Below are 21,915 nucleotides of genomic sequence, written 5' to 3' on the forward strand. Positions count from 1 at the left end.
GGCATCACATGGCCCTATTTTAAAAGCATTTATGGTTAGTGGTAAATCTTACAAAATTGAGCTTGTAAAATAGGAACTTTTAATAGAAACTAACTTCCAGTTATTCTATTCAAGTAAGCACGTATTTGTGTTCAGTGTGACCTTTCTAATATTTATTTTCTTCAATTTGCTTTCTTCCAGCAAGGCCCACAACTCCTCTTTCTGTAGGCAGCATTGTACCCCCTCCAAGGCCTGCTTCAAGACCAAAGCTGTCTACTGGGAAACTTAGTGGGATTAATGAAATAGTATGTATTGATTGTTTTTTTTAATTCTTCATTGTAACTTGACTTCAGATATACCATTTTTTTCCACTGTTACAGTGGAGTTACTTTCCAGCCGTGTTCAAGGAATCACATAAGCAGATTTTCACCATTGCCAGATAGGCATGGAAGTTGTTCATGATAATTATATTACTATAACAAAATAATTCCTAACAGAACTACAAAGATCCAAAACATAATTTTTGCATCAGCTGAATGTTTTTAATTGAACAAATCAACAATTTGATAATGAAAGGATAGCACGTGTATGAGATTGAAATGTTCAAAATGGAATACTAGTGAAGTTATAAACAAAGCTCCACTGATTTAGGAATATCACCAAAGCTTTGGGGAATGAATGGTATTAAGTAGATCTTTATCAGTCACGTGTTGATACAAGTAGCCCTGCTGTGACTTCTCCATGCCCTTAGTGCTGGTTGGTGGAGAAGGGAGGTGGCAGATTGCAGCAGCTGCCCATCAGGATAGTGAGAGGTTGCACACTGCCTGCATCTCTGCTTATTGCCTGCAGTGCAGGTCCACCTGCCGATAAGGAATGTGGCAAAGAATGCAAATACCCAGGCAGCGTATCAGACCAAGCCATGCTTAATCTCCTCTGTGAATATTGGGATTCTTTGGGTTTCATTTGACTTACTGACTTCGAAAAATGTTACTGTGGTAAGAGCCTCTTACTGTCTTTCAAAGTAGCAAGGTATTTTCACCATATTCTTGTTATGGACAAAATTCTGGTCTTATGCTTTGACAAAATGGAAACATTTTTAAACTGGCAAAATCACAAGTACCCCAAAGACAGAGTTTCATCCTTAGATCTCAGTCGCCTGGATTTAAGTAAGCTCCATGCTATTACACTAATCATTTATTTTTCTCTTTTAATTCCAGTGTGTCTGCACGAAGCAGACAATAAAATATCGGCAGAAGGAGCTGCAAGATGAGATAAGATAGAGGCTTGAACATTTTTCAAATTAACTTGACTGCTTTGTGTTATTTGAGGAGATAACACGCTTTTTCCTTTTGTGGCTACTGAAACCAAGGCCTCAGAAATCCCCAGATTGGGAGGGTGTGCTCGGCCCCAGCCCCGCTGCTTTTGCAATTGCCTGGGACAAGCAGAGCACCCCAACCGGGGCCACCTATGCTCGTCGGTGGGGAGCCAGGGCAGACATAGCCATAGGCAGATGTACCCGTCTCAGTATTGTTTTGCATTTCCATAAGGTCAGAATAGGGTTCATTTTGAGATTCTTTTCTCATTCCAATATAAAATTGTAGTAACTGCTCTTAGACCAAGGAATCTGTTCTTCATGTCATCATAATTAAAGAGAAGAATTTAGCTGGTACTGTTCTGCTATAAAGTATGATTCTGCACAAAGCTACATTCATTTTATACTGTTGTTTTAAAAACTGGCTATTATCTGGATACAAGTGAAAGATTGTCAGTTGTCTTCATTATATATCAACTCCTTTTCCAATTCCCATAGTCTGTATAAAAGCCACATACCCACAACAGGTGTGATATAACAAATAAAATAAAATTAAAAAAAACAGTTAGCCAGCCAAAATAGATGCTTCAGGGGTTCCAGTACTTTTAGATAGGTTAATCCCAAAATTATCATTAGTTAGTTTAATACCTTAACAGTTAAGTGAATCATAAAACCATCCAGAGGTTTAGGATGGAAAAGACTTTTGAAGATCTCTAGGCCAACCTCCTGCTCAAAGAAGGGCCAACTTCAAAATTGCATCAGGTTGCTCAGGAACATGCTGAGTTTTGAAAATCTCCAGAGAGGGAGATCTTACAATCTCTTCGGGCAATCTGTCCCAGGGTTTAACCACATGGTTACAAGACGGAATTTTTTCCCCAAGTTCAGCTGAAATTTCTTTTGCTGCAGCTCTCGCATCTCTGAGAAGAGCCTGACTCCGCCTTCTTTGTACCCCCTTTTAGCTAGTAAAAGACTGCTAGTAGATCCCTCCTTAGGCTTCTGTTCTCTGGGCTGAACAAACCCAGGTCCGTCAGCCTGTCCCTCTCTCTCACGTACTCCAGTCCCAACTATTTTAGTTGCCCTCTGCTGGACTCACTTCCAGTTTGTTAGTAGCTCTCCTTTAGCTCTGTAAATCCACATTTGCTGCACACATACACAGGGCTGTAGGCTTAGGTTCTGCTACTGTGTTATAGCACAATTATTGACAGGCTGCTACATAATCAAATAGATTAGACTTAACTACCCAGGCAAAAAATTAATAATGATTATCTATGAAATAATGAATTGATTCCAATGGAAAATGTGGGTTCTCTGTTTTACACTAAAAACTAGGGTAGATAAAGCATTAAAGGAACTATGTTGAGAAACACTATGAAATCGATTGGGGCATGAAATGAAGAACTCTTCTATTTACAATTCTTTAAAACTCTTTAAAACCAGTTTTCACTTGTTTAAAACCAGTTTTGTGTAATACTCTTGTAATCTCTTTTATTCAGCCTAGGCCATTCAGCCCTCCGTTGACCTCTAACTCAAGTCCACCTCCTGCAGCTCCGTTGGCACGTGCGGAGAGCATTTCCTCAATATCCTCTTCTGCTTCCCTCAGTGCAGCAAACACACCTACAGTTGGTAAGTTAAATTAACCATTTTAACTTATTTTAGAAATAGCATAATTCTGCCACTAGGTTCCACCCAGTGTTAGGAAAACCATTCATTGGAGTTAGTTGTTCCAATATGTGAGTCCAGTCTAGGTAGTTCAAGCATCCTTTGCAACACCTGCTTCTAAATGACACTGAGAGACAGGACAGTGGATTTAATTAGATTAGACTATAGATCCAATTATGGCAAGTTCTTTAGGGAAATATTTTTCAAAATTAATATTCCATGAATTCTTATTTGGTATGCTCTTATAGCCATTCATCAAGCACAATGTGTTATCATGTATTTGTTCAGAAGAAATTATTGTATAGGTGCAGAAATATTTTGGGATACTGATAAATTTGAATGAATATAAATGTTCGCAAAATTGAGTTCTTTTATGTTCTTTTTATTTTGTTTGTTATCCTGTAGTTGCAGCTTCCAAAAAAATTAAACTAATGCATCTTTTTCTTCAAGTTAGTGAAGTATATAAGCTAAACACAGATGTTTAGTAAAAGCAAAACAAACAACCAAACAAAAAAGATGAAGATGAAAAGCAAATTAGTCTTCATGTGTTGCTACTAATTTCAGGTTTTCTCATGTTTTTAAAGGAAAGTCCTTCAGTTTTGGTATTTGGTTACAACAAATGAAAAGAAGACGACTTAGGGGCTTTTGAGGGGGGTGGGGTTTAAAGACATTTTAACTTGTTTCTTTAGCAGAATTGAGGTATTTCATTCTTGAATAGTATTACCACTTTAGTCCCAAGTTAAATCAGATTCTTGAGTTAACACCCAGTTAACTCAAATGTCTGTGAATGTTACTGATGCCAAGGATTCCTCGCCCAGGCTCAGCAGCTCAGGAGAGCATCTGCACAGCTTCTAGTGGGAGTTCGGCACTGAAAGCAGTGCAGCTGTTTCCACCCTGTGCAGGACCAAAGCTAGTAAGGTCTGCCCAGCCTTAGCTGCTACAGTTCAGTGTCCACCAGTTTCCCAAATGCTGAGAAGCATCACAGAAAGATAACTGATATTTTGGTTGCCAAAGCCCATCCAGGCTCACATCCTCAGGCCTCAGCACTGGTGCCAAGGAACCAAAAATTGGTGGCAGCAACATCAATAGCCGCAGCTCTGTGTGTGTGTATTGTTGGAGACAGTGACAGAAATCGTGAGGTGAGGGAAGAGGTAAGGAGGTGTGTGCTGACACCAAGGTTTGACATGGTTATTAACCTGGCCTAGCAAAAACAAACAAGGCCAGTTCCATCTGCACTGACTGTATGAATTAAATAGTACTGGAGAGCTGGGAAGGACAGTGCAGACGGTTGAATGACTTTTGGGCATGAGGATATACTCTGCACTACTGTCTGTATTCTTTTGACTTTTGCACAATCCGGTGTTTCCCTTACCCTGTTTGTTCTGAATAATGGAGAGTTGACTCTAATTATCTTTTTCCAAGCAAACTTTAAGGCATACATAATTGAATGTTTCTTTTATGCTTTGTTTTAATTTGCAAGGTATGTTTTGATTTTTTTATATATTGATACATTGATTTTTTAACATCTATTTTTGCTTGAAATATTTTGTTTTCTTGCAATGTTTTGTTTCATTTAAATGTAATAGAGGATGATCTTTTGATTGGGAATCTTCCAACAATTGAAAAGCTTTGTGAGACACCACCAGGTATTGTACTCAAAGCAGAGTTACATGTTAACTAATCATCCTAATACACTACACCTAATAAAATTGTATTTCTTTTGAAACAAGTTTCTCCAGCTATTTCTGGTATCTGGCTCAACTTGAAAGCTCGACTACTTAACAAGTTATAGGTTGCTGAAATCACCAAAACTTGATATAACCACTTTCATATAATGTAATCTTCTGTCTATCCTCCCGCCCCCAACAAGCTGAAACTTGGTCTTGCTTCTTCGGTTTGTCATTACTACTTTCTTTCAAGTAAAGTGAATATATTTTTACTTTGACAATCCTTATTCTCATAAGACAAGTAGGTAAAAATGTTTTTATATTTACATATAATACAAATCTTTGAAGATACATATAATAAAGGTAATCTTTTTTTAAAATAAATTTTACTTTGGCCATTTAGCCAATATTAAAATTGTCTGAATCTTTGTTCCTAAACTGAACTAAAACCATTTGATCAGGTTTGTTTATTTGCCCTTTTTATGACCAACCAAGAGAGTAAAAGATAGGAGTTGGTCTAATTCTGCTACCTCATACCTCACTCTCCATCATGACTTCTTGCTTAAAGTAGTAAAATGTTCAGAATACTTCTCAGCACCATGGGGGAAAAAAAAAAAAATCATAGTGCAACACTTAGGCCTCCTTAGATCAAGAGCGATACTCTAGTCACAAGGGTTCAAAACCAAAAATTCTTAGATGAACGAAACATTATAATGCTGGTGACAAAACACTGATTTATTTATTTTTTCAATATGACCAGTAGGTTGTTTCTATTTATTCTTTCAGACAATACATAGGTCATGTTTCCAAAGTTTTCTTTCTCTCCCTGAAAACTACCAATAAAAACTGTGATTCTCAACAGTCTCAGGAATCCAGAAATCATTATTTCAAAAAGCAAATGTGCAATAAAATAATGATTTAACAACAACCAGAAATTCTGTGTGGTGAAATACTGAACTCCAGACGTATTCTCCACCAAAGCCAAAATGTGCACTCAATGGATGTGGTACTATGGTTGACGGGATCAACCCGTTTATTGTCCTTTTCCCCCCAGTTTACTAAGGAACAACAAACAATTGCAGAGCAGATAGGAGTGATTACCCTGTATTATGCCAGATTGTTTACAGATGTATAATTTATTTTTTAAATCTTTTACTTAAAATGGCTTTGCATATATTTTTATATTGATATTTGAAAATCGTGCAGAGTACTGCAAATATATAAATTATATACCTACTGGTAAAAGACAAATACTGATTTCTTGACTGAAGAGTGAAATTTATTAGGAATAACACTATTTTTACTGTTTTTTGGGAACACCAAAGCAAATCTATATATACGTATATACATTTCTCTGAGATGTATTTGAGGGACTACAAATGAGATAAATTGGTGAAAAGTAAAAGCCTGTGGCAACTGGTTTTGTCAATTGTACACACGCATTTCAAAAAGCCTTAGCATGAGATCTAAGTTGATTTTTATAGCTATGCATTGGAACTGTGTTGTGTTGGCACAGGCATCCGTGAAGACTTCTCCAACAATTTCTGCTTGGGAATTGTAATCTTTGTTGGCTGAAATAGTTAAAAGAATGTTCTCTTACCTGGGGTAATATTAATGTATTTGCATTTAAGTTCATGCATACTGTAAGTGAATTCTTTGCATTTCCGTGACTATTTTATCGTACATTTTTGCATACAAGAAGCATACAGTAGGGATTTTTTTTAAAGTATTCTAGTCAATGTCTAATTTCCATTGGATCTGTTGACTTCACTTTCATTAGCAGCCATTTTAATGCAGTGTTCCTCTGTCTCATATGTATTTCCTTGTGTCTGTCCATTTACATAATGTCATACTGATAGTCCTGTTTTCTTAGGCTGATAAGCAGTGTTTTGATGGTGTGATTGTACTGTACTATGTTCATGTTTTTCTACACACTTTTCAAGTAATACTTTAGAAGCTACTGTGACCTTGATGGTGGTAACCTCTTGTGGAAAATTACAGATGTGGTCAACCGTTCTGAAATCTATTGCTAAGCTTTTTGAAAATTAAAACTATACACTGTATGTATTCTAGGTGTTTCACGTGGTCCCAGCCCTGTCAGCCTTGGAAACCAGGACACCTTGCCTGTTGCAGTAGCCCTTACTGAATCTGTTAACGCCTACTTTAAAGGAGCAGATCCCACAAAGTTAGTTAAATAGTGAACTGTTTTGAATGTAATAAGTTACAATAAGTAAACACACTGGTTTTACTTTTAATATTTTGGCAGAAAATGTATATACCTTAGAAGGGGGATTCAAAGGGGTCTTTTTCTCTGGTATAAGTGACAACAGTGGCTTATTGCTCTGTGTTGGCCTGCATCCCGATAGGAGTTCATGTATCCCTGCTTTACAAAAATGTGTTCAATGAGAGCACTGAAAATGGGAAGGGTTTTTTTCATAGTCAGATAGGTGCTACATGTAAATTTGGGCAGCTGAAAGCACCTCATTCTGTCTGTCATATCCCTTGCTATGCTACTTAGGCCTTGCCTAAGCATAGTTGTGCCATGTTTCCAAAGCCTGAAAAATACCTACCAAGACTACTGTATGCTTAATCAGCTAAACTTTTTTCTTTACTTATTTCATCTGATTTCCAAGTTGAAAGTGATAGTACATTGTCACAGTGCCACATTACTCTCATTTGAAATTGATTTTCTGTTTTTAATTCAGTTCATCAGATTGTGAAAGTACAGTGATTGCTTTAAAATTAATATTAAAACTAGGCAGTTAATGAGTTGCAATGAAACTGATGTTTTCATTCTCTTCTAGATGTATTGTGAAGATTACTGGTGATATGACAGTATCATTCCCAAGTGGGATTATTAAAGTCTTCACCAGCAACCCATCTCCAGCTGTGCTCTGCTTCAGGGTAAAAAACACAAGCAAACTAGAGCAGATTCTTCCAAATGCACAACTTGTATACAGGTTTTGTATTTTTTTTAATATAATAGTAAACTACATGATTTGTAAAATGTGAGTTGTTGTATATGTAAATCAAAATTCTCTACAGTCTTGTTGATTTGCTTATACATAATTTAATTCCTGAATTAATCTTGTTCAGGTCAGTTCTCTCCACTGCCACCATTAAAAATCTCAGTGATTACTGGACTTGAAACTTGTGCTGAGTATAACAGGAGCCATAAAAAATAATTTGTAAATGTAGCTGTGTTTTTACATGCATTTTATAAATGATTTCTTTATAATAGTAACAATGGTAAGATTAAATGATGAAACAGTAGCCTTAAATGGAAAACAAGTAGTAGGAGCTACACCTAATCTCATTTGTCACTTACTGGTGTATTTTTAAGCTGTATCATTTCTATAGTAGATCTGATCCGTTACATAACTGTATCTCAGGTGTGTAGCGGCATGCTTGGGAGAATTCTTAAGAAAAAGGCTGCTGATTGAGTAGGATGATTGTTGAAATCACAGCACTTGGAGGTGTTTAAAAAAAAAACAAAACAATTATAAAAGCTGTAAATATTTAGCAGAGATCTGTTTCAGCTGAGCAGTTTCATTTATTGGGGAAATTATTTAAAAATTAGTTAAATGTTTTTAGATGCTACATGTTTTAAATTACTAAAATAAAGAAAGAATCAAACCATATGTATCCATTCTTTTGTATTTAATTTCATTTTGAGATTAAATAGTATGAATTTCATTCATACTTAATGTAATCAATGATTCATACAAAATTAAATTTATTTTTTGACATGACAGTTTGTAACTGAAACGTTAGCAGAGCTGTATCTGACTGAATTATACTGAAAAAGTGTATTTTGCAAAAAAGTGAAAATGTCTAGTATTTTTGTCTGAGTGCTGTAACACTTCACCTCTCATTAGAAAGGATGCATGTCACGGATATTTACGAAGTTAAACCCGTATGGTAATAATTTGACTTTTCATCATATACTGCAGAGGGTATCATTTGCTTGGTGTTTATAGAAATTAAAGTTTTTAATGAGAGTGATATTTGTGCTGATGTCAGAATTTCTGGTTTGAATTGCACTTGGTTGTGGAGCAGCAGAAAGATTTTACTACTGGTTTCATTTATTTAAATTGTGGAAGTCCTCTGTAGTGATAAGTAAGTGTTTATCTATATATTTTACTGAAAATGGAAATTTCATGAATCACAACAGTGTATTGAGAACCAAATTCTAAGTAAATTGGACAGACTACTGGTACACAAGTCACTGTTCTAAGACCCACTGCGGTCATATTTAGTGTCTTCCAGGTGCTCATTGTCAGCTCTCACTCAGCAGGCACACTCTGCACTCCTCCTTAGGGATGGATGCAGTTCCTCACTGGATCCACAGACATTAAGTGATTTGAATCTTGGTTTTGAATCAGTTTTCTTAAAAGCTTCATCCTTATTCAAAATAAACCTGATGCAATCAGAGCTGAAAATATTCTTGATCTGCAGAACACCATGCTCCAGTAGCTCACACACTCCCAAAGGATTTTGCTTCTGCAGTCATGTGCACTCTTACCTACATATAGAAGTGATAAAATAAAACGTTCAGATTGAATTGCAACTATAGGTATCTGAGAAACAATTGTTTATAATAATTTGAAAATGACTTTTAATTGAAAAGACTTTGAAAGCTTACACTTTCTACAAATACATGAAAACACAGTGACACATACAGCACCAATCTTAATTCAGTGCATTAGTAAAGCTATGTCATAACCAAAGCTAATTATGATTTTAGGATTTATTGCAAATTGGGTAATGTTCCTTTTCAAATACCACTTTCACCCCCACCTCCAACACATCCTCACAGCACCTAATTGCATTAAAATTCAGTTTTATTAAATGTAAAATCAAAATTCAGCATTAACTCCATTTTGTGATGTGGATCATCAGTGGAGGAAACTCACTGCTCCACGACCTGGAAGGAGAATTTTTACCACATACAACAAGCAGTTATTTGTCTTAATATTTAGGAAGGTACAGTTATGAGTTATAGAGCATTAGAACAAATTCTTGCTTGAAATAGTGACAAAGGGGAAAGATCTAATCTTTATTTTTAGACATCCAAAATAATAAAACTTATTGTTGCTTTCTGACTCCTACCTTTGTTTTTCTTTCTAGTGATCAATCACAAAGTGACTCCAGTACTAAGGATTTTTGGATGAACATGCAAGCTATAACTGTCTACCTCAAGAAATTATCAGAGCAGAATCCATCTGCATCCTATTACAATGTGGATGTTTTAAAGTATCAGGTAAACGCTTTCTTCCCTTTGGAATTTTTTAAGGAACTCTGGCAGATTTGATATCTACACAGAAATTAAAAGAATTGTTCTTTGCCTGCTAGCACGCAGATGAACTATCATCCTTCATCTAGACCAGTTCTGGGTGTGTCACTGTTTACAATGCATAGGCTGTGCCCAGGCTTAGTGCATTCCTACTATGCTTCAAGTCATTCCCTTGGGCTCATGACCTGTTTCAGCTTGCTCACACTTCAACTCCAATTCATGTGTGCAAACTTCAAACACTGCTTCTCTAGGTATTTGTTGGCAAAGCCAAATTTTCCTTGAATTTAGGGGTTTTGGTTGGGGTGTTGTTTGAGTTTGTAGTTGTACTGTCTTTGATTTTCTAATTGTGTAAGTTTTGGATGCTGTAGCTGATGAATTGTAATATATAAGAACATACGACGTTCTCACCTCTCACAATATAATGGAACATCTCACCCTGGAAACCATTCACAGGCACACGAAGGACAAGAAGGTCATGAGGAGTAGTCAGCATGGATTCACCAAGGGAAGGTCATGCTTGGCCAACTTGATAAAATTCTATGATGAAATAACTGGCCAGGTGGATGAGGGGAGAGCAGTGGATATCGTCTACTTAGACTTCAGGAAGGCTTTTGACATTGTCTCCTATAGCATCCTCATAGAGAACTGCTGAAGTATAGGCTGGATGAGCAGACACTGAGGTGGATTGAAAACTGACTGAACAGCCAGGCCCAGAGGATGATGGTCAGTGGCATGAAATCAAGTTGGAGAGCAGTAACTAGCAGTATACATATACCCCAGGGGTCAGTACTGAGTTTACAGTCCTGTTTAACATCTTCATTAATGGTCTGGATGGTGGGGCAGAGTGTACCCTCAGCAAGTTTGCTGATGACACTGAACTAGTAGGACCCTCTGGATACACCAGGGGGTCATTCGGCCCTCCAGAGGCACCTCGACAGGCTGGAGAAATGCGCTGACAGGAACCTCATGAAGTTCAACAAGGGGAAGTGCACCTTCGGAGGAGCAACGCCATGATATATGCTGGGGGCCACCCAGCTGGAAATCACTTTGGCAGAAAAGGACCTGGAGGTTCAACCATGTTGAACATGAGCCAACAATGTGCCCTTGCTGCAAAGGGAGCAAATGGTCTCCTAGGCTGCATTAGGCAAAGCATTGCTAGTAGGTCAAGGGAGGTGATCCTTCCCCTTTACTCAGCACTGCTGAGGCCACACCTCGAGTACTGTGTCCCGTTTTGGGTTTTCCATTGCAAAAGAGACATAGACATACCAGAGAGAGTCCAGCAAAGGGCCACAAAGATGATGAAGGGTCTGGAGCATCTCTCCCATGAGGAAAGACTGAGAGAGCGGGGACTGTTCAGCCTGGACAAGAGAAGGCTCAGGGGGGATCTCATCAATGTATATAAGTCCCTGAAGGGAGGGTACATAGAAGACAGAGCCAGGCTCTTTCCAGTGGTGCCCAGTGACAGGACCCAGGGGCAATGGGCACAAACTGAAACACAGGAGGATCCCTTTGAACATCAGGAAACACTTTTTTCCTGTGAGGGTGACTGAGCACAGGTTGCTCAGAGGAGTGGTAGTCTCTCCATCCATGGTCCTGGGCAGCTGGCTCGAGGTGCCTCTGCTTCAGCAGGGAAGTTGGACCAGATGACCTCCAGAGGTCCCTTCCAACCTCAACTATTCGGTGAATCTGTGAGAAGATGTTCTGCCTGTCAATTAAAAATCTTCATGAAAATTCAAGACACAGACTCACCTCAAAGGGAGAACAGGGATTTGCTAGGCCTGTATTGAAATGGTTGAACATCTGAGACAACTGTCTACATCCAAAAACAAAAGAACCTGTCAGTCCAGCTATTGTAGTTTCCACATCCTCCCAATATAGTTTAAAATCTTGGCATACTGAATCTATAAAACGCATGTTAGGTACACAGAATCCCTGAGAAAGATGGAAAGAACAAAACATTTCTCTGGATTGCAGAAATGAGTTCTGTGGAAGAATGATATCTGTTTAAGATATTTACTGTTGGGGAAAAATGAGGCATTGGCATGCGGACGCCCTGGCAGATAGAAAAGGTTCTGGGCTGCCAAGGAAAGGCAAGAGTGGGCACCAGGATATAGAAAGTTCTGTAAAGACTATGAAGGTGGTAGAGATGCAGCAGGGCAGTAGCACTGTACCCAGCCCTCCTGCAGCAGGAAGATAATGCTTCTTTGCTGGCTGCCTATCCCATAATGACAGGTATTGCCTTCTGCTGCTGGCTGCTTGGTCAGCTGAATTGGTAAGGCACACAACTGCTAAGGATGAAGTCATTTTGCCGCAAGCATGCTTCTTGTGTGAGGCAGAACACAAGACTAAAACAAAACTATTTTGACTTATAAAAGCCAGAACAGGAAGAAGCCTTGTTGGCCAGAGAGAGTTTAAACCTTTTCTTTAATTATTTTAATTTAAAATTAAAAGAACAGAAATTACTTTAGGCTGCAACAGAATTCTGCGTTCCAGAGGTCAATTGTTCTCTTAATCTTTTGTCAGGATTTAGAGTTGTATTCATTACCATCATTCCCTAACTCTGCCTAAAAGGGGAATATTTTAATTAAGCTGCTTTCAATGGTTTATTCTCTTACAGGTATCTTCAAATGGCATCCAGTCCACTCCCTTGAATCTTGCGACTTACTGGAAATGTAATGCTAGCACTACTGATGTGAGAGTGGATTATAAGTACAATCCAGAGTCTATGAATGTGCCTAGTATGCTTTCTAATGTCCAGGTTGTGGTACCAGTAGATGGAGGAGTAACAAACATGCAATCACTTCCACCTGCAAAATGGTAATATTTTTATTATTTCAGATTCATGTCAGTGTATTCATTAATGTCATAGACAGTCTGAAAAATTTCACAGGAAGAAACAGCTAATTTTTTTTGTCTTGATAAAATGCGTAGTATCAGATGTTTAGGACATTTTCTGGTCTGAAATAGATCACATGCAGCCAATTCACATTAACTAAAATGAGACAATATGCACCCTTTCCAATCTTTGCTTTTTTTTTGGCCAATAGACAGGATAGACATTTTTAATATAGTAATTTGAAACCAAAGTCTCTTAATGGTTAAAAAACCGTGTGTGTGTGTGTGTAAATATATCCATATGTATATGGATTATATAGAGTAGAAGAAATGCAGTTCTTCAAAAGATTCCTTGATTGTTCTAGCTTAAAAATTAGCTTCTAATTGAAATGGTTTTAAAACAAACCTGAGTAACTGAGGAGCTCTTCATAAGCCAGGTAGCATTGTCTCTCACGTCAAGCATCATGCAGATTATCTGACTAGCAGCTACCTGCCACCACCTTCTAAGCCTGCATTTACAGTAGCACTTGGAAGTGAGAGACGTATCTTGGGTCATTATGTTTCTACAAGTTTGTGAAAACAAGCAGAGGGTAGTGGGACTAGCCAGAGCAGTACAACCCTGGAGCAAAAGGTGAGTAGAATTCAACCACTGTGCCTGTGGTTTGGCAGCACGTAGGTACTTGCCCAGCTGTAATGTAATTCATAGACTGTTTATTTCCAAGAAGGTCTTTTTAATGTGAAGAGGGCAAAGAATACCAAGTTGAAGGAGGTCAGGCTTTGTTAACCTTGTTACTTACAGATCTGTTTACCTTATAAAGCAAGGTCAGAAGATAAATAAACCTGATGCATTTATCAGATAGGTTCTGATGTTTCTGGAGGCAATACATTTAAATGTGTTAATTGGACAAAGTGGTAATACAGTATCATTTTAAGTAGAAAAAATCCTGGCAAGACTGAATCTTTCTTGACTTGGTATTTCAAGGGAGTGATACTTTTAACCAAGTCACCTTAAGCTTATTCTGAGCAAGGGCAGGTTCAGTATCTGCATGAACAACATGACTAAAACGTCTGGTGAAGCCAGTCTCCTGGGCCAGGCTTCTTCCACAAACCCCTCTGTAATGAAGCCTGAGTGAGAGCAGGAACACCCACTCGGAACTCCTAGTGTTAGCTAGGAAGACTCAAATCTTAGTGACAATTTCATTACAGATTTATGAGATTAAGGGACTTGAGCTCAGATTCTCTCTCCTTGACCTAGGCAACTACCCAAGGCCAGAATTTTGAGCCTTGAGCCAAGAAAAAAAACAGTCATGTCCCAGGCATCTCCAGTATTTGTATTGTGCCACCTGTTTGGTCTAGTGGATTGGGTGGTGGGTTTTTGGCTTTTTAAAAATAAATTGTTTATAACTTGACCTCCTGGAAGTAACCTTTATCATCCGTGCTACTTGTGTAAGCATTTCACTCATGCTACACCAATGCCAAAAGCAATTTCAAACCTATCAGCACTTCATGTTGCTCGCAGCTTTAAGTTGTTCACTTTCCTCTGGTGGAACTGCTGCAAAGTGCTGCAGGAGTTAAAATGGCCTGTCAGCTTAGAGACTCTGTTGCTTGGTACCCTCTTCTGCCCCTTTACGGCGTCAGAAGTTAGCTTAAACCCTGTGTCACTTAAGCCAACTAGTTTTACTAGAATGGAAATGGAATAAAATTCATGCTGCCAGAAGTCTCACATAGTTGATTGCTCTCCCTCATACCATCGTCATGAAGCATAAAGACATGCTTCAGTTTTCCATCAGTTTTCCATTATGATTATGTAGGGGTAGCCCTCTTTTTTTTTTTTCTTCCAAAAAAAACCGCTTCCAGGGTGTCTGGCCTGCCCTCACCCTTTGAGACTACAGAGGAGTTTGAGTTGTGAAGCCATAGCTGGGGCATAGGACAGTGTTAACTGTATAAAAGGGTGGTGTGTACTTCTGAACTCTGGGGCAACGCAGACACACCCTTCTCTTTTCCTGTTTGCTTCGCATAGTTTTCCACAAACTTACCTTAAAATCAAGTGTTTTTATAAACCTCCATTTAGAGATGTCTGTAACACACTGGTGTAAATACAGGGAAATAATATGCTAAAACTGGTGCTTATAACTAACCTACCATTCTCTTACAGGAATGCAGACCAGATGAAAGCATATTGGAAAATATCTAGCATTTCAGAAAAGTCTGAGAATGGAGGCAAGTTGCACTCTTTTGTTTTGTTTTATTAACTATAATTATTTTAGCTCTATGCCCTCATGCCTGTTGACACGTCTTCTCATGCTGTATCCTGTTTACCAGTTCACCTTCTTCTCAATTAATTTCCTCCTGAGAGATTCCATTAACAGTGAGATGTCAAAATGTAAATTTATTGATTAGCTATAAAAGGAAAAATAGTGAAGCCCCCTGAAAGCAGTTAGTAGCTTTAGAGTTTAGACTGGGTAGGAAATTATTACATCAATGCTATTTGGAAGTGAGCAGTTATTCAAATAAAAATATGTTTAATATCTGTGTCTTTCCACACACTGACAATTGAAATAAAGTAGAAAGAGGTAAGTGGAAGAATTGGGGGGAAGGAAAAAAAAAAGGATCAAAAGACCTGTACTGAGATAGATACAACAATAGATGATTCTTGACCAACATTTTGAGGGTCTTTGTTTTGACCATATACAACTCCAGGAAAAAAATGAATCTATGCACATCTGCTCAGAGTGGTAATTTATAAAGCATTTTGTAAGATACCAGTAGTTGTCCTCTGCCCAGCTACCTTTCCCTGAGGTCCGCTTGATGTCACAGCCCTTGCAGCCTCTGCAGGTGCAATGTTTTTCTGAAGCAGAAAAATGAGCCAAAGGGAGGCATCTCATCCTCAAAGCCTCTGTGGAGAAACGAACTCGTGGTGCTTAAAGGAGAGGCCTTTAGCCCTGTTAAGGATTTAGTGAAGGGCATTATGAAAGCACAGATTTGCTTGTAAATATGACTGGTTTCATATAGAAACCACAAGCTGACCCAGAAAGGGAAGACCTCTTCTATTTCTGCAAAGGCGGCAAAGTTGTGGTCATCTTTCAAACAAAATCAGTGAGAATTTTAGCTGACAGAGGTGGTTGCTATAGTCTGGTGTACTTTGTCATTCACTGACCTCATAGTTCTTTGCCATCAGTTTTCCATTATGATTATGTAGGGGTAGCCCTCTTTTTTTTTTTTTTCCCCAAACTGTGGAGCTTCTTTTAAAAAAAAAAATCATACTAAAACACAAATGCAGCCAGATGAAGAGCTACTGTACACCTGCAGAGCAGCATAAAATGGGTTGCCAGTGATGCAGATTGCATTTTGTGTGTGTTCAGTAGACTTGCACATATCCCACTGCTTCTTCTATATTCCCTTCTCTTCCCACCATCTTTCTTCCCCTTTTCTTTGAGTATAAACACATAGTACTCACAATTCAGTGTTTAAAAGGAAGTAATACTATGCTGGTCTTACATTTACAGGAACAAAAGGAGAAGTTGTACAAACACTGTTAATGTTAGGACAAATGTCTTGCAGTCTTCTTTATTCTGCTGTACAGGGTCATAAAATGTTTTGGCTTTTTTATGGATGAACACAATTATGTGTCAATTGCAGACAGAGATAAAACACAGAACAGACTTTCAAAGCACTTGAATATATGAGTGTCCATACTTAGAGCAAAAGAAGTTCCAATTTATCCAAACTATGACAGACCTACTGAAGAAATTAAATGGACCTTAAGCCAAATTTATCAAGGACAAGCCATTGCATAAAACAATTTCATTCATTAATTCCTGCTGTTACCCCAGTAACATTTCAGTTACTAACTTTCCTCATCATTTAGCAGTTCCTATTGACTAGGAATAGCAAGTTGTTTTAAAGAAGTAAAAATACTTTACTTTCATTATTCCATTACTAATTATTTAAATCTCATTTTCCCAGTATATTTTGCAAGAACAAGAGACTTGTTTAAGAAGTAGAAATAGAGACTAGTAACAATGTTGTGGGTTTTTTTAAATGCCTTGCATTGACTACAGAAATGCACTTAAAGTGATTTTGAACTATTACTGCTTTATAATAGTACTGAAGTGCTATTATTACATGACACTTCACCACTGTCTCTGAAAAATCAACCGAAATTTGTAGGGGGAAAGAATTTAATCAGACCTTGTCTTTATTAGAAAAATAAGAATTTTGTTTCCTCTGGGTACATTACGGTATAGCTGCATTTCTTCTAATGGTTTTGTTCATGTACATTCATCCAAACAGATCGTGACAACATTTAAATATTCTGATGGACTTTCAAATCTGCTAATGAAAAGTACTACATACGAGATAGATGGTATTAAGTATTTACAGACCAGCAAGCATAAATGATAATTATAGGGACCAATCAGATATTTCAAGTAATAAGAGATTACCAGGCTGTCTGATACGCATATTCTGTATAATCTTGCAGAGATGTGTATCGTTTCTCTTTAAATCATTCACTAGTCATTGTCTTAAACAGCGTATTGGAAAAAACAGACTTGTACTCTCATCTCTCTTGAAAATTGATGTAGGACTGCTGCTAGGAATGGATCTCAAAGGTCGCCACGTTAGTTTCCCTTCATACTACTAAAAATTTTGGGGGATCGTCTTGTTCTTGCAAAACAACCAGCTTTTCAGTTTTGTTATTTTTGTAGGTTCTGGATCCCTCAGAGCAAAATTTGAACTTTCAGAAGGACCCAGTAAACCAGCAACACTTGCAGTGCAATTCATTAGTGAAGGAAGCACCCTTTCAGGAGTAGATGTAGAGCTTGTAGGCACTGGCTATCGGCTTTCCCTCCTTAAGAAGAGATTTGCCACTGGTAAGACACCGACATGCTTATATGTTCAAATTAATATTGTATGTTCTATAGTGTTGAATTATAAAATATGAAACTGTTAAATAAGTTATACATAAATAGTTACTTTTCATTAAAACATGGCTGAAAACTGTTTCACAGGTGTTTTGGTTTTCCTTAGTTACTCAAACTGCTCCCAGGAAAATACTCACAACATCTGTTTTATCTACTGACTGCAAAAAACCTACCTTTGTTTTTCAGGACGGTATATGGCAGACTGCTGATGTGCCTGTGAAAGTCATTGGATCAAAGGAGTGCAAGAAGCTCACCCTGCCCCCTCTACTTTTCAAACACTATTTTAACATGCATTAATTTTTTCAAAATGTTGACCTACTTTGAGGCTGAACTACAGAACAGAAAATGCACTTTTAAAAGTCATTTTGCAAACTTTTTATTACATTATAATAGCACTGAAGTTAACTTCAACACTGTCTGTAAATGATCAACTGCAATATTGGGGAAAATTTGTTGAAATTTTAGTAAATTTATATAGATGAAGTCAAAATAGTAATCCATAGTTGTAATGAAAGTATGAAATTGTATGTTATACTGTAAGCATTAAACCTAAAAATGTAGGAAAGCGAGTAAGAAATATTTGAGCTTTCCATAAGTAATATTCATTTTTCAGATTCTTTAATTGCCGTTTTTTAAAGAAAGCAAAGGCAAAGTCTCGTGTAGTTCTTCTATCCACTTATGCCACAAAACCAGCTGAGTTAGAGATGTATAAAAGAAATGTAACTTGATGCCCATGTATCATATATTATTAACATGTAAGTTGTTTTATATAGGGTTTTTTTCCTCAGTAAGTGCAATGTGTTACAAAATTGCAAAAGACAGCAGAGATTTGCTTCTGCATTTAGTAAATTTTATGGGCGTTGTGATTGTTTGAATTAATGCTGTAGATTTAATTTATTTTTATATGAATTGCATAACATTTGTGCCTTTAAAAAAAAGCCTGTGCCTATCCAATTTGTTATTCACATGCCTCACTTCCTTTTTCAAAGTTTGGCTCTTCATCAAGAAAGCACGGTGTTTGTATAATACAACTTTATAAAAATTCCTTTGACTGGGATTTATTTAGAAGGCAGATTTGCAAAAAGTGGAGATTGTTTAAAAAGAGGTTTAAAATACTGGATTACTTCCTCATGGGGTAATTGCAATAAATGTGGCTGTAGTAAAGGGAGATGCATCATGCACGACTTTGAAACTTTGAGATAGTAACTTTAATGTCACCAAAGGTGAGAATCCTGAAAAATCACCGAAGATGGTAAAAGCAAACTTTTAAAAGCAAACAGCATTTCCCGTCACTTTGACTGCAAGTCTTTGGACTTTGAGTGCTTTTGGGGTTGTGATGTGAATGTAAACATAATGCTTCGGGAGGAATAGCATTTTAGAAGGGTATTTTATGGCAGCAGGATGACAGGTACTGCCATTTCTATTAGTGCAAATTTTTTCTCTAACCACCAATTTTAATATTTGTATCATCATCTAATCTGCTTGCCACAGCCTAAGCACAGGGAAGTGTAACACATTAGTAACATTTTTTTAAAGCAAGTCACTAATTTAGAAAATCTTCTGTGTATTTATATTATCAAGTGTTTTTTCAATGCCAAAATCAAAAGTATTGGGGCAAAATAATTCAATAACCTGCACATGGGAATTTCATATGATCATTTTGAATCCTAGTATCTATTTCACATTCTCTATTAAAACAATAAAACGTGCTTGAACTAATTCATGCAAAACCAGTAACGAATTGGACTGCTGAAGCTTTAAAATAAATAAAGCTTTGTAGAAGCTGCATAAATTCTAATCTATACTACACACTTTTGCAGATGACAGTTCCCTTGTTAGCACTAAGCACATACTGTACTGTAGATTTGATTGGAAAAATAAATTTGGCTTTTAATTTGCTAATCTTATTGAATGGTAAATTTCGAACTCATAAAATGGTACAGTCTTTTTACTGGAATCTTAATTGTAATCTGCTTTGCAATCAAACTGTGTTTAACATGACAATATTCTGTTAATGAAAACCCAAAACTGTATTGCTATTTTTAATCAAGTATTACTTTCATTTCTAAATTAAATGAAGTAGTTATGTTTCAGCACTTTTAAACTAGCCTTCATTCAGGTGATTATACGTACATTTGCATTGGTTGCAGGTTACAATTTTGAAGCCATACAAGTTTATATAGACTTTTTGTAAAGAAATTCAAAAACAATGTAAAAAGTACATGTAGCTATCTGATAAAAAAACATACGTAGCAAGCTGGTTCTTGCTTGTGTATACAGCAATATCCGTTGTAGCTGCCTCCTAAGAAAATTAATTTGTAAACACAACTCTAAAGGATCTGAATTTTTATGAATTGTTACTATGTCAGACTGTAAATTAAAGCATACAAGTTTATCTTACAAAAATTGTAAATACTTCTGATTTTTCATAAAATGTAAATTTAAAAAAAATTTGCACCCATAATAAACATGTAATATATAATTTAAATGCTGATTTATATTGCCTGTACTTTTGCAGTTAGTCCCACAGGGCTTCTAAGCAATAAGATAATAGGACAAAACTATGCCTGTATTGAACATTTTACAAGTATTAATTGATTTTTAAGTGATAAGGGGTAGAGATAATATACGAACTCTTTTATATATTTAAAAAACACCAGAGTGTGGAAAGATGACTTCTGCAAAGAGTTGCATCTTTACTAAACTGAAATGCCTGAGATGTCTACAATGGCTTATGCCTTTACTAAATTGATATGCTTAACTAGTAACTTAGATTAGGCAAAACTGGGGATATGTTTATCAGAAAAATCTCGAGTTTGTGGACATGAGCTGTTCTCTGTAAATAGTGCAATCAAATGCTGTACATTCCCTAAATTCCTTAATAAGCCTATATTTCGTTGAGTGCACAGGAAAAAAACCAGTGGCAAGATTAAAGTAATTCCTTCTGATTTCTTACATTCCACCAGTCCAAAAAAGTAGACGATTTAAGTACTACTTCAGCAGTCTGAGAATAGTCCTTCTAAGCTGTAAGCACAGAAACAAAAGTTGAAACTGAACAAATGTGTTTGAATCTGTTTCCTTCCTGCTAATCCCACAGCCTGTGTAAGTTTAGTAAGGAATGACTTACTGACTTTCTCAGCTGGCTGGGTATCATTGCAATAAGTACCATTCTTGTCATGCTGGAAAGCAGTAGTCTAAGGGCTTGATTCTTATCTTCCGCTGGAAGGCAGGAGTGAAGAATGCAAGTGCCCAACGGTCAGACCGAATGGTCCATCTAGCCCAGTAGTCTGTCTTCAACAATGGCTGAAGAACAGACGGTGGCACAGAGCGCTCGGGAGCCATTTCCCTTCTGCTCCCCCAGCATCCTCAGTTACTGGTTAGCGATGTAAAAGGGTGCAACGCTGCTCAGTTCTGCCAGCGTTCATTGAACTGCTCTGCCACTTCTGTTAACATTTGACTTTTGTTACTGTAAGCCAGTGCCCACATACTACTCACAACTACTACAAACCGGATTTATTCTGCTCAAGCAGGTTTGTGATTATCTAAGTAAATGATCAGGTAGTTTTTCAGGGATAACTGACTACCTCTGCCGCTGCCAAATAATATTTATGTAGGGTATTTGAAGGAGCTAAGATATTTGATTACCAATCAGAACAGCGTGGGAGTTACAAGTGTGGTGGGTTTTGCTATCTAACTAGAAAGGAAGGTCTTGCATCATGCCAAAAAGGATTACATTTCAAGTCTTGTGTGTTTGAGAAGCTTAAGATCAGCATCTTAATATCTGTGTACCTTTTGTTTTCTTGGAATTGCTAGATAATTGGTTTCCATTTCAGTTGTCATGAAAGGGCAATTTTACTTTAGAGCATGCAAGAAAAAAATCAGGAATTCCTCCAAGGATAGAGTAAGCTAAAAACAGTTCAAGGTACTGAAGCAGCAAATAACATATTTACTGTGCTGTGCCCTTGATCGGACTGATTACCAGGCCTCTTAATTGAAAACTTAATGTTTATCTTCGACTCTGCATATTATTACACTATTGAATATTCCTTTTCAACTCAGTTTGACCTCCACGTTTCCTGACATGTTGATTTTTAAGTTCTCCCTTAGTTCATTCAGTAACCAGTAGAAAGCATACAGTCTTTAAAAAATAAAATAATCTTAGAAACACATGGGGCCTCTTCTGGACACTTAATACTCAAATTCTGCATTTTCTGTAGCTGCTTTCACTAACTTTGGAATCCA

The 21,915-nt window shown here is 37.2% G+C and overlaps 1 protein-coding gene and 1 long non-coding RNA gene across 14 annotated transcripts in view; one reads left to right on the top strand and one right to left on the bottom strand.

The window, feature by feature from the left end:
- Positions 1-20,161, top strand: part of FCHO2 (FCH and mu domain containing endocytic adaptor 2) — a 93,609-nt gene extending 73,448 nt beyond the window's left edge. For 11 of the 13 annotated variants that reach the window (XM_075137631.1, XM_075137629.1, XM_075137628.1 and 8 more), the window contains 9 exons: positions 181-284; positions 2,785-2,914; positions 6,691-6,802; positions 7,422-7,577; positions 9,748-9,880; positions 12,531-12,730; positions 14,904-14,968; positions 17,458-17,622; positions 17,860-20,161. In XM_075137631.1, the coding sequence (XP_074993732.1) occupies positions 181-284; positions 2,785-2,914; positions 6,691-6,802; positions 7,422-7,577; positions 9,748-9,880; positions 12,531-12,730; positions 14,904-14,968; positions 17,458-17,622; positions 17,860-17,882 (1,088 nt within the window). In that variant the 3' untranslated portion in view covers positions 17,883-20,161. Of the gene's footprint in view, positions 1-180; positions 285-2,784; positions 2,915-3,768; positions 4,591-6,690; positions 6,803-7,421; positions 7,578-9,747; positions 9,881-12,530; positions 12,731-14,903; positions 14,969-17,457; positions 17,623-17,859 lie in introns of those variants that run through there. The other 2 variants (XR_012671021.1, XM_075137636.1) reach the window with 2 other exon arrangements.
- Positions 8,775-21,915, bottom strand: part of LOC142075773 (uncharacterized) — a 34,414-nt gene continuing 21,273 nt past the window's right edge. Inside the window, exon 4 of the long non-coding RNA XR_012671023.1 lies at positions 8,775-9,142. This is a non-coding gene — a long non-coding RNA (uncharacterized LOC142075773). The remainder of the gene's footprint in view (positions 9,143-21,915) is intronic.

This window comes from Calonectris borealis, chromosome Z (genome assembly GCF_964195595.1).
Source record: "Calonectris borealis chromosome Z, bCalBor7.hap1.2, whole genome shotgun sequence".
NCBI classification, from domain to species: domain Eukaryota; kingdom Metazoa; phylum Chordata; class Aves; order Procellariiformes; family Procellariidae; genus Calonectris; species Calonectris borealis.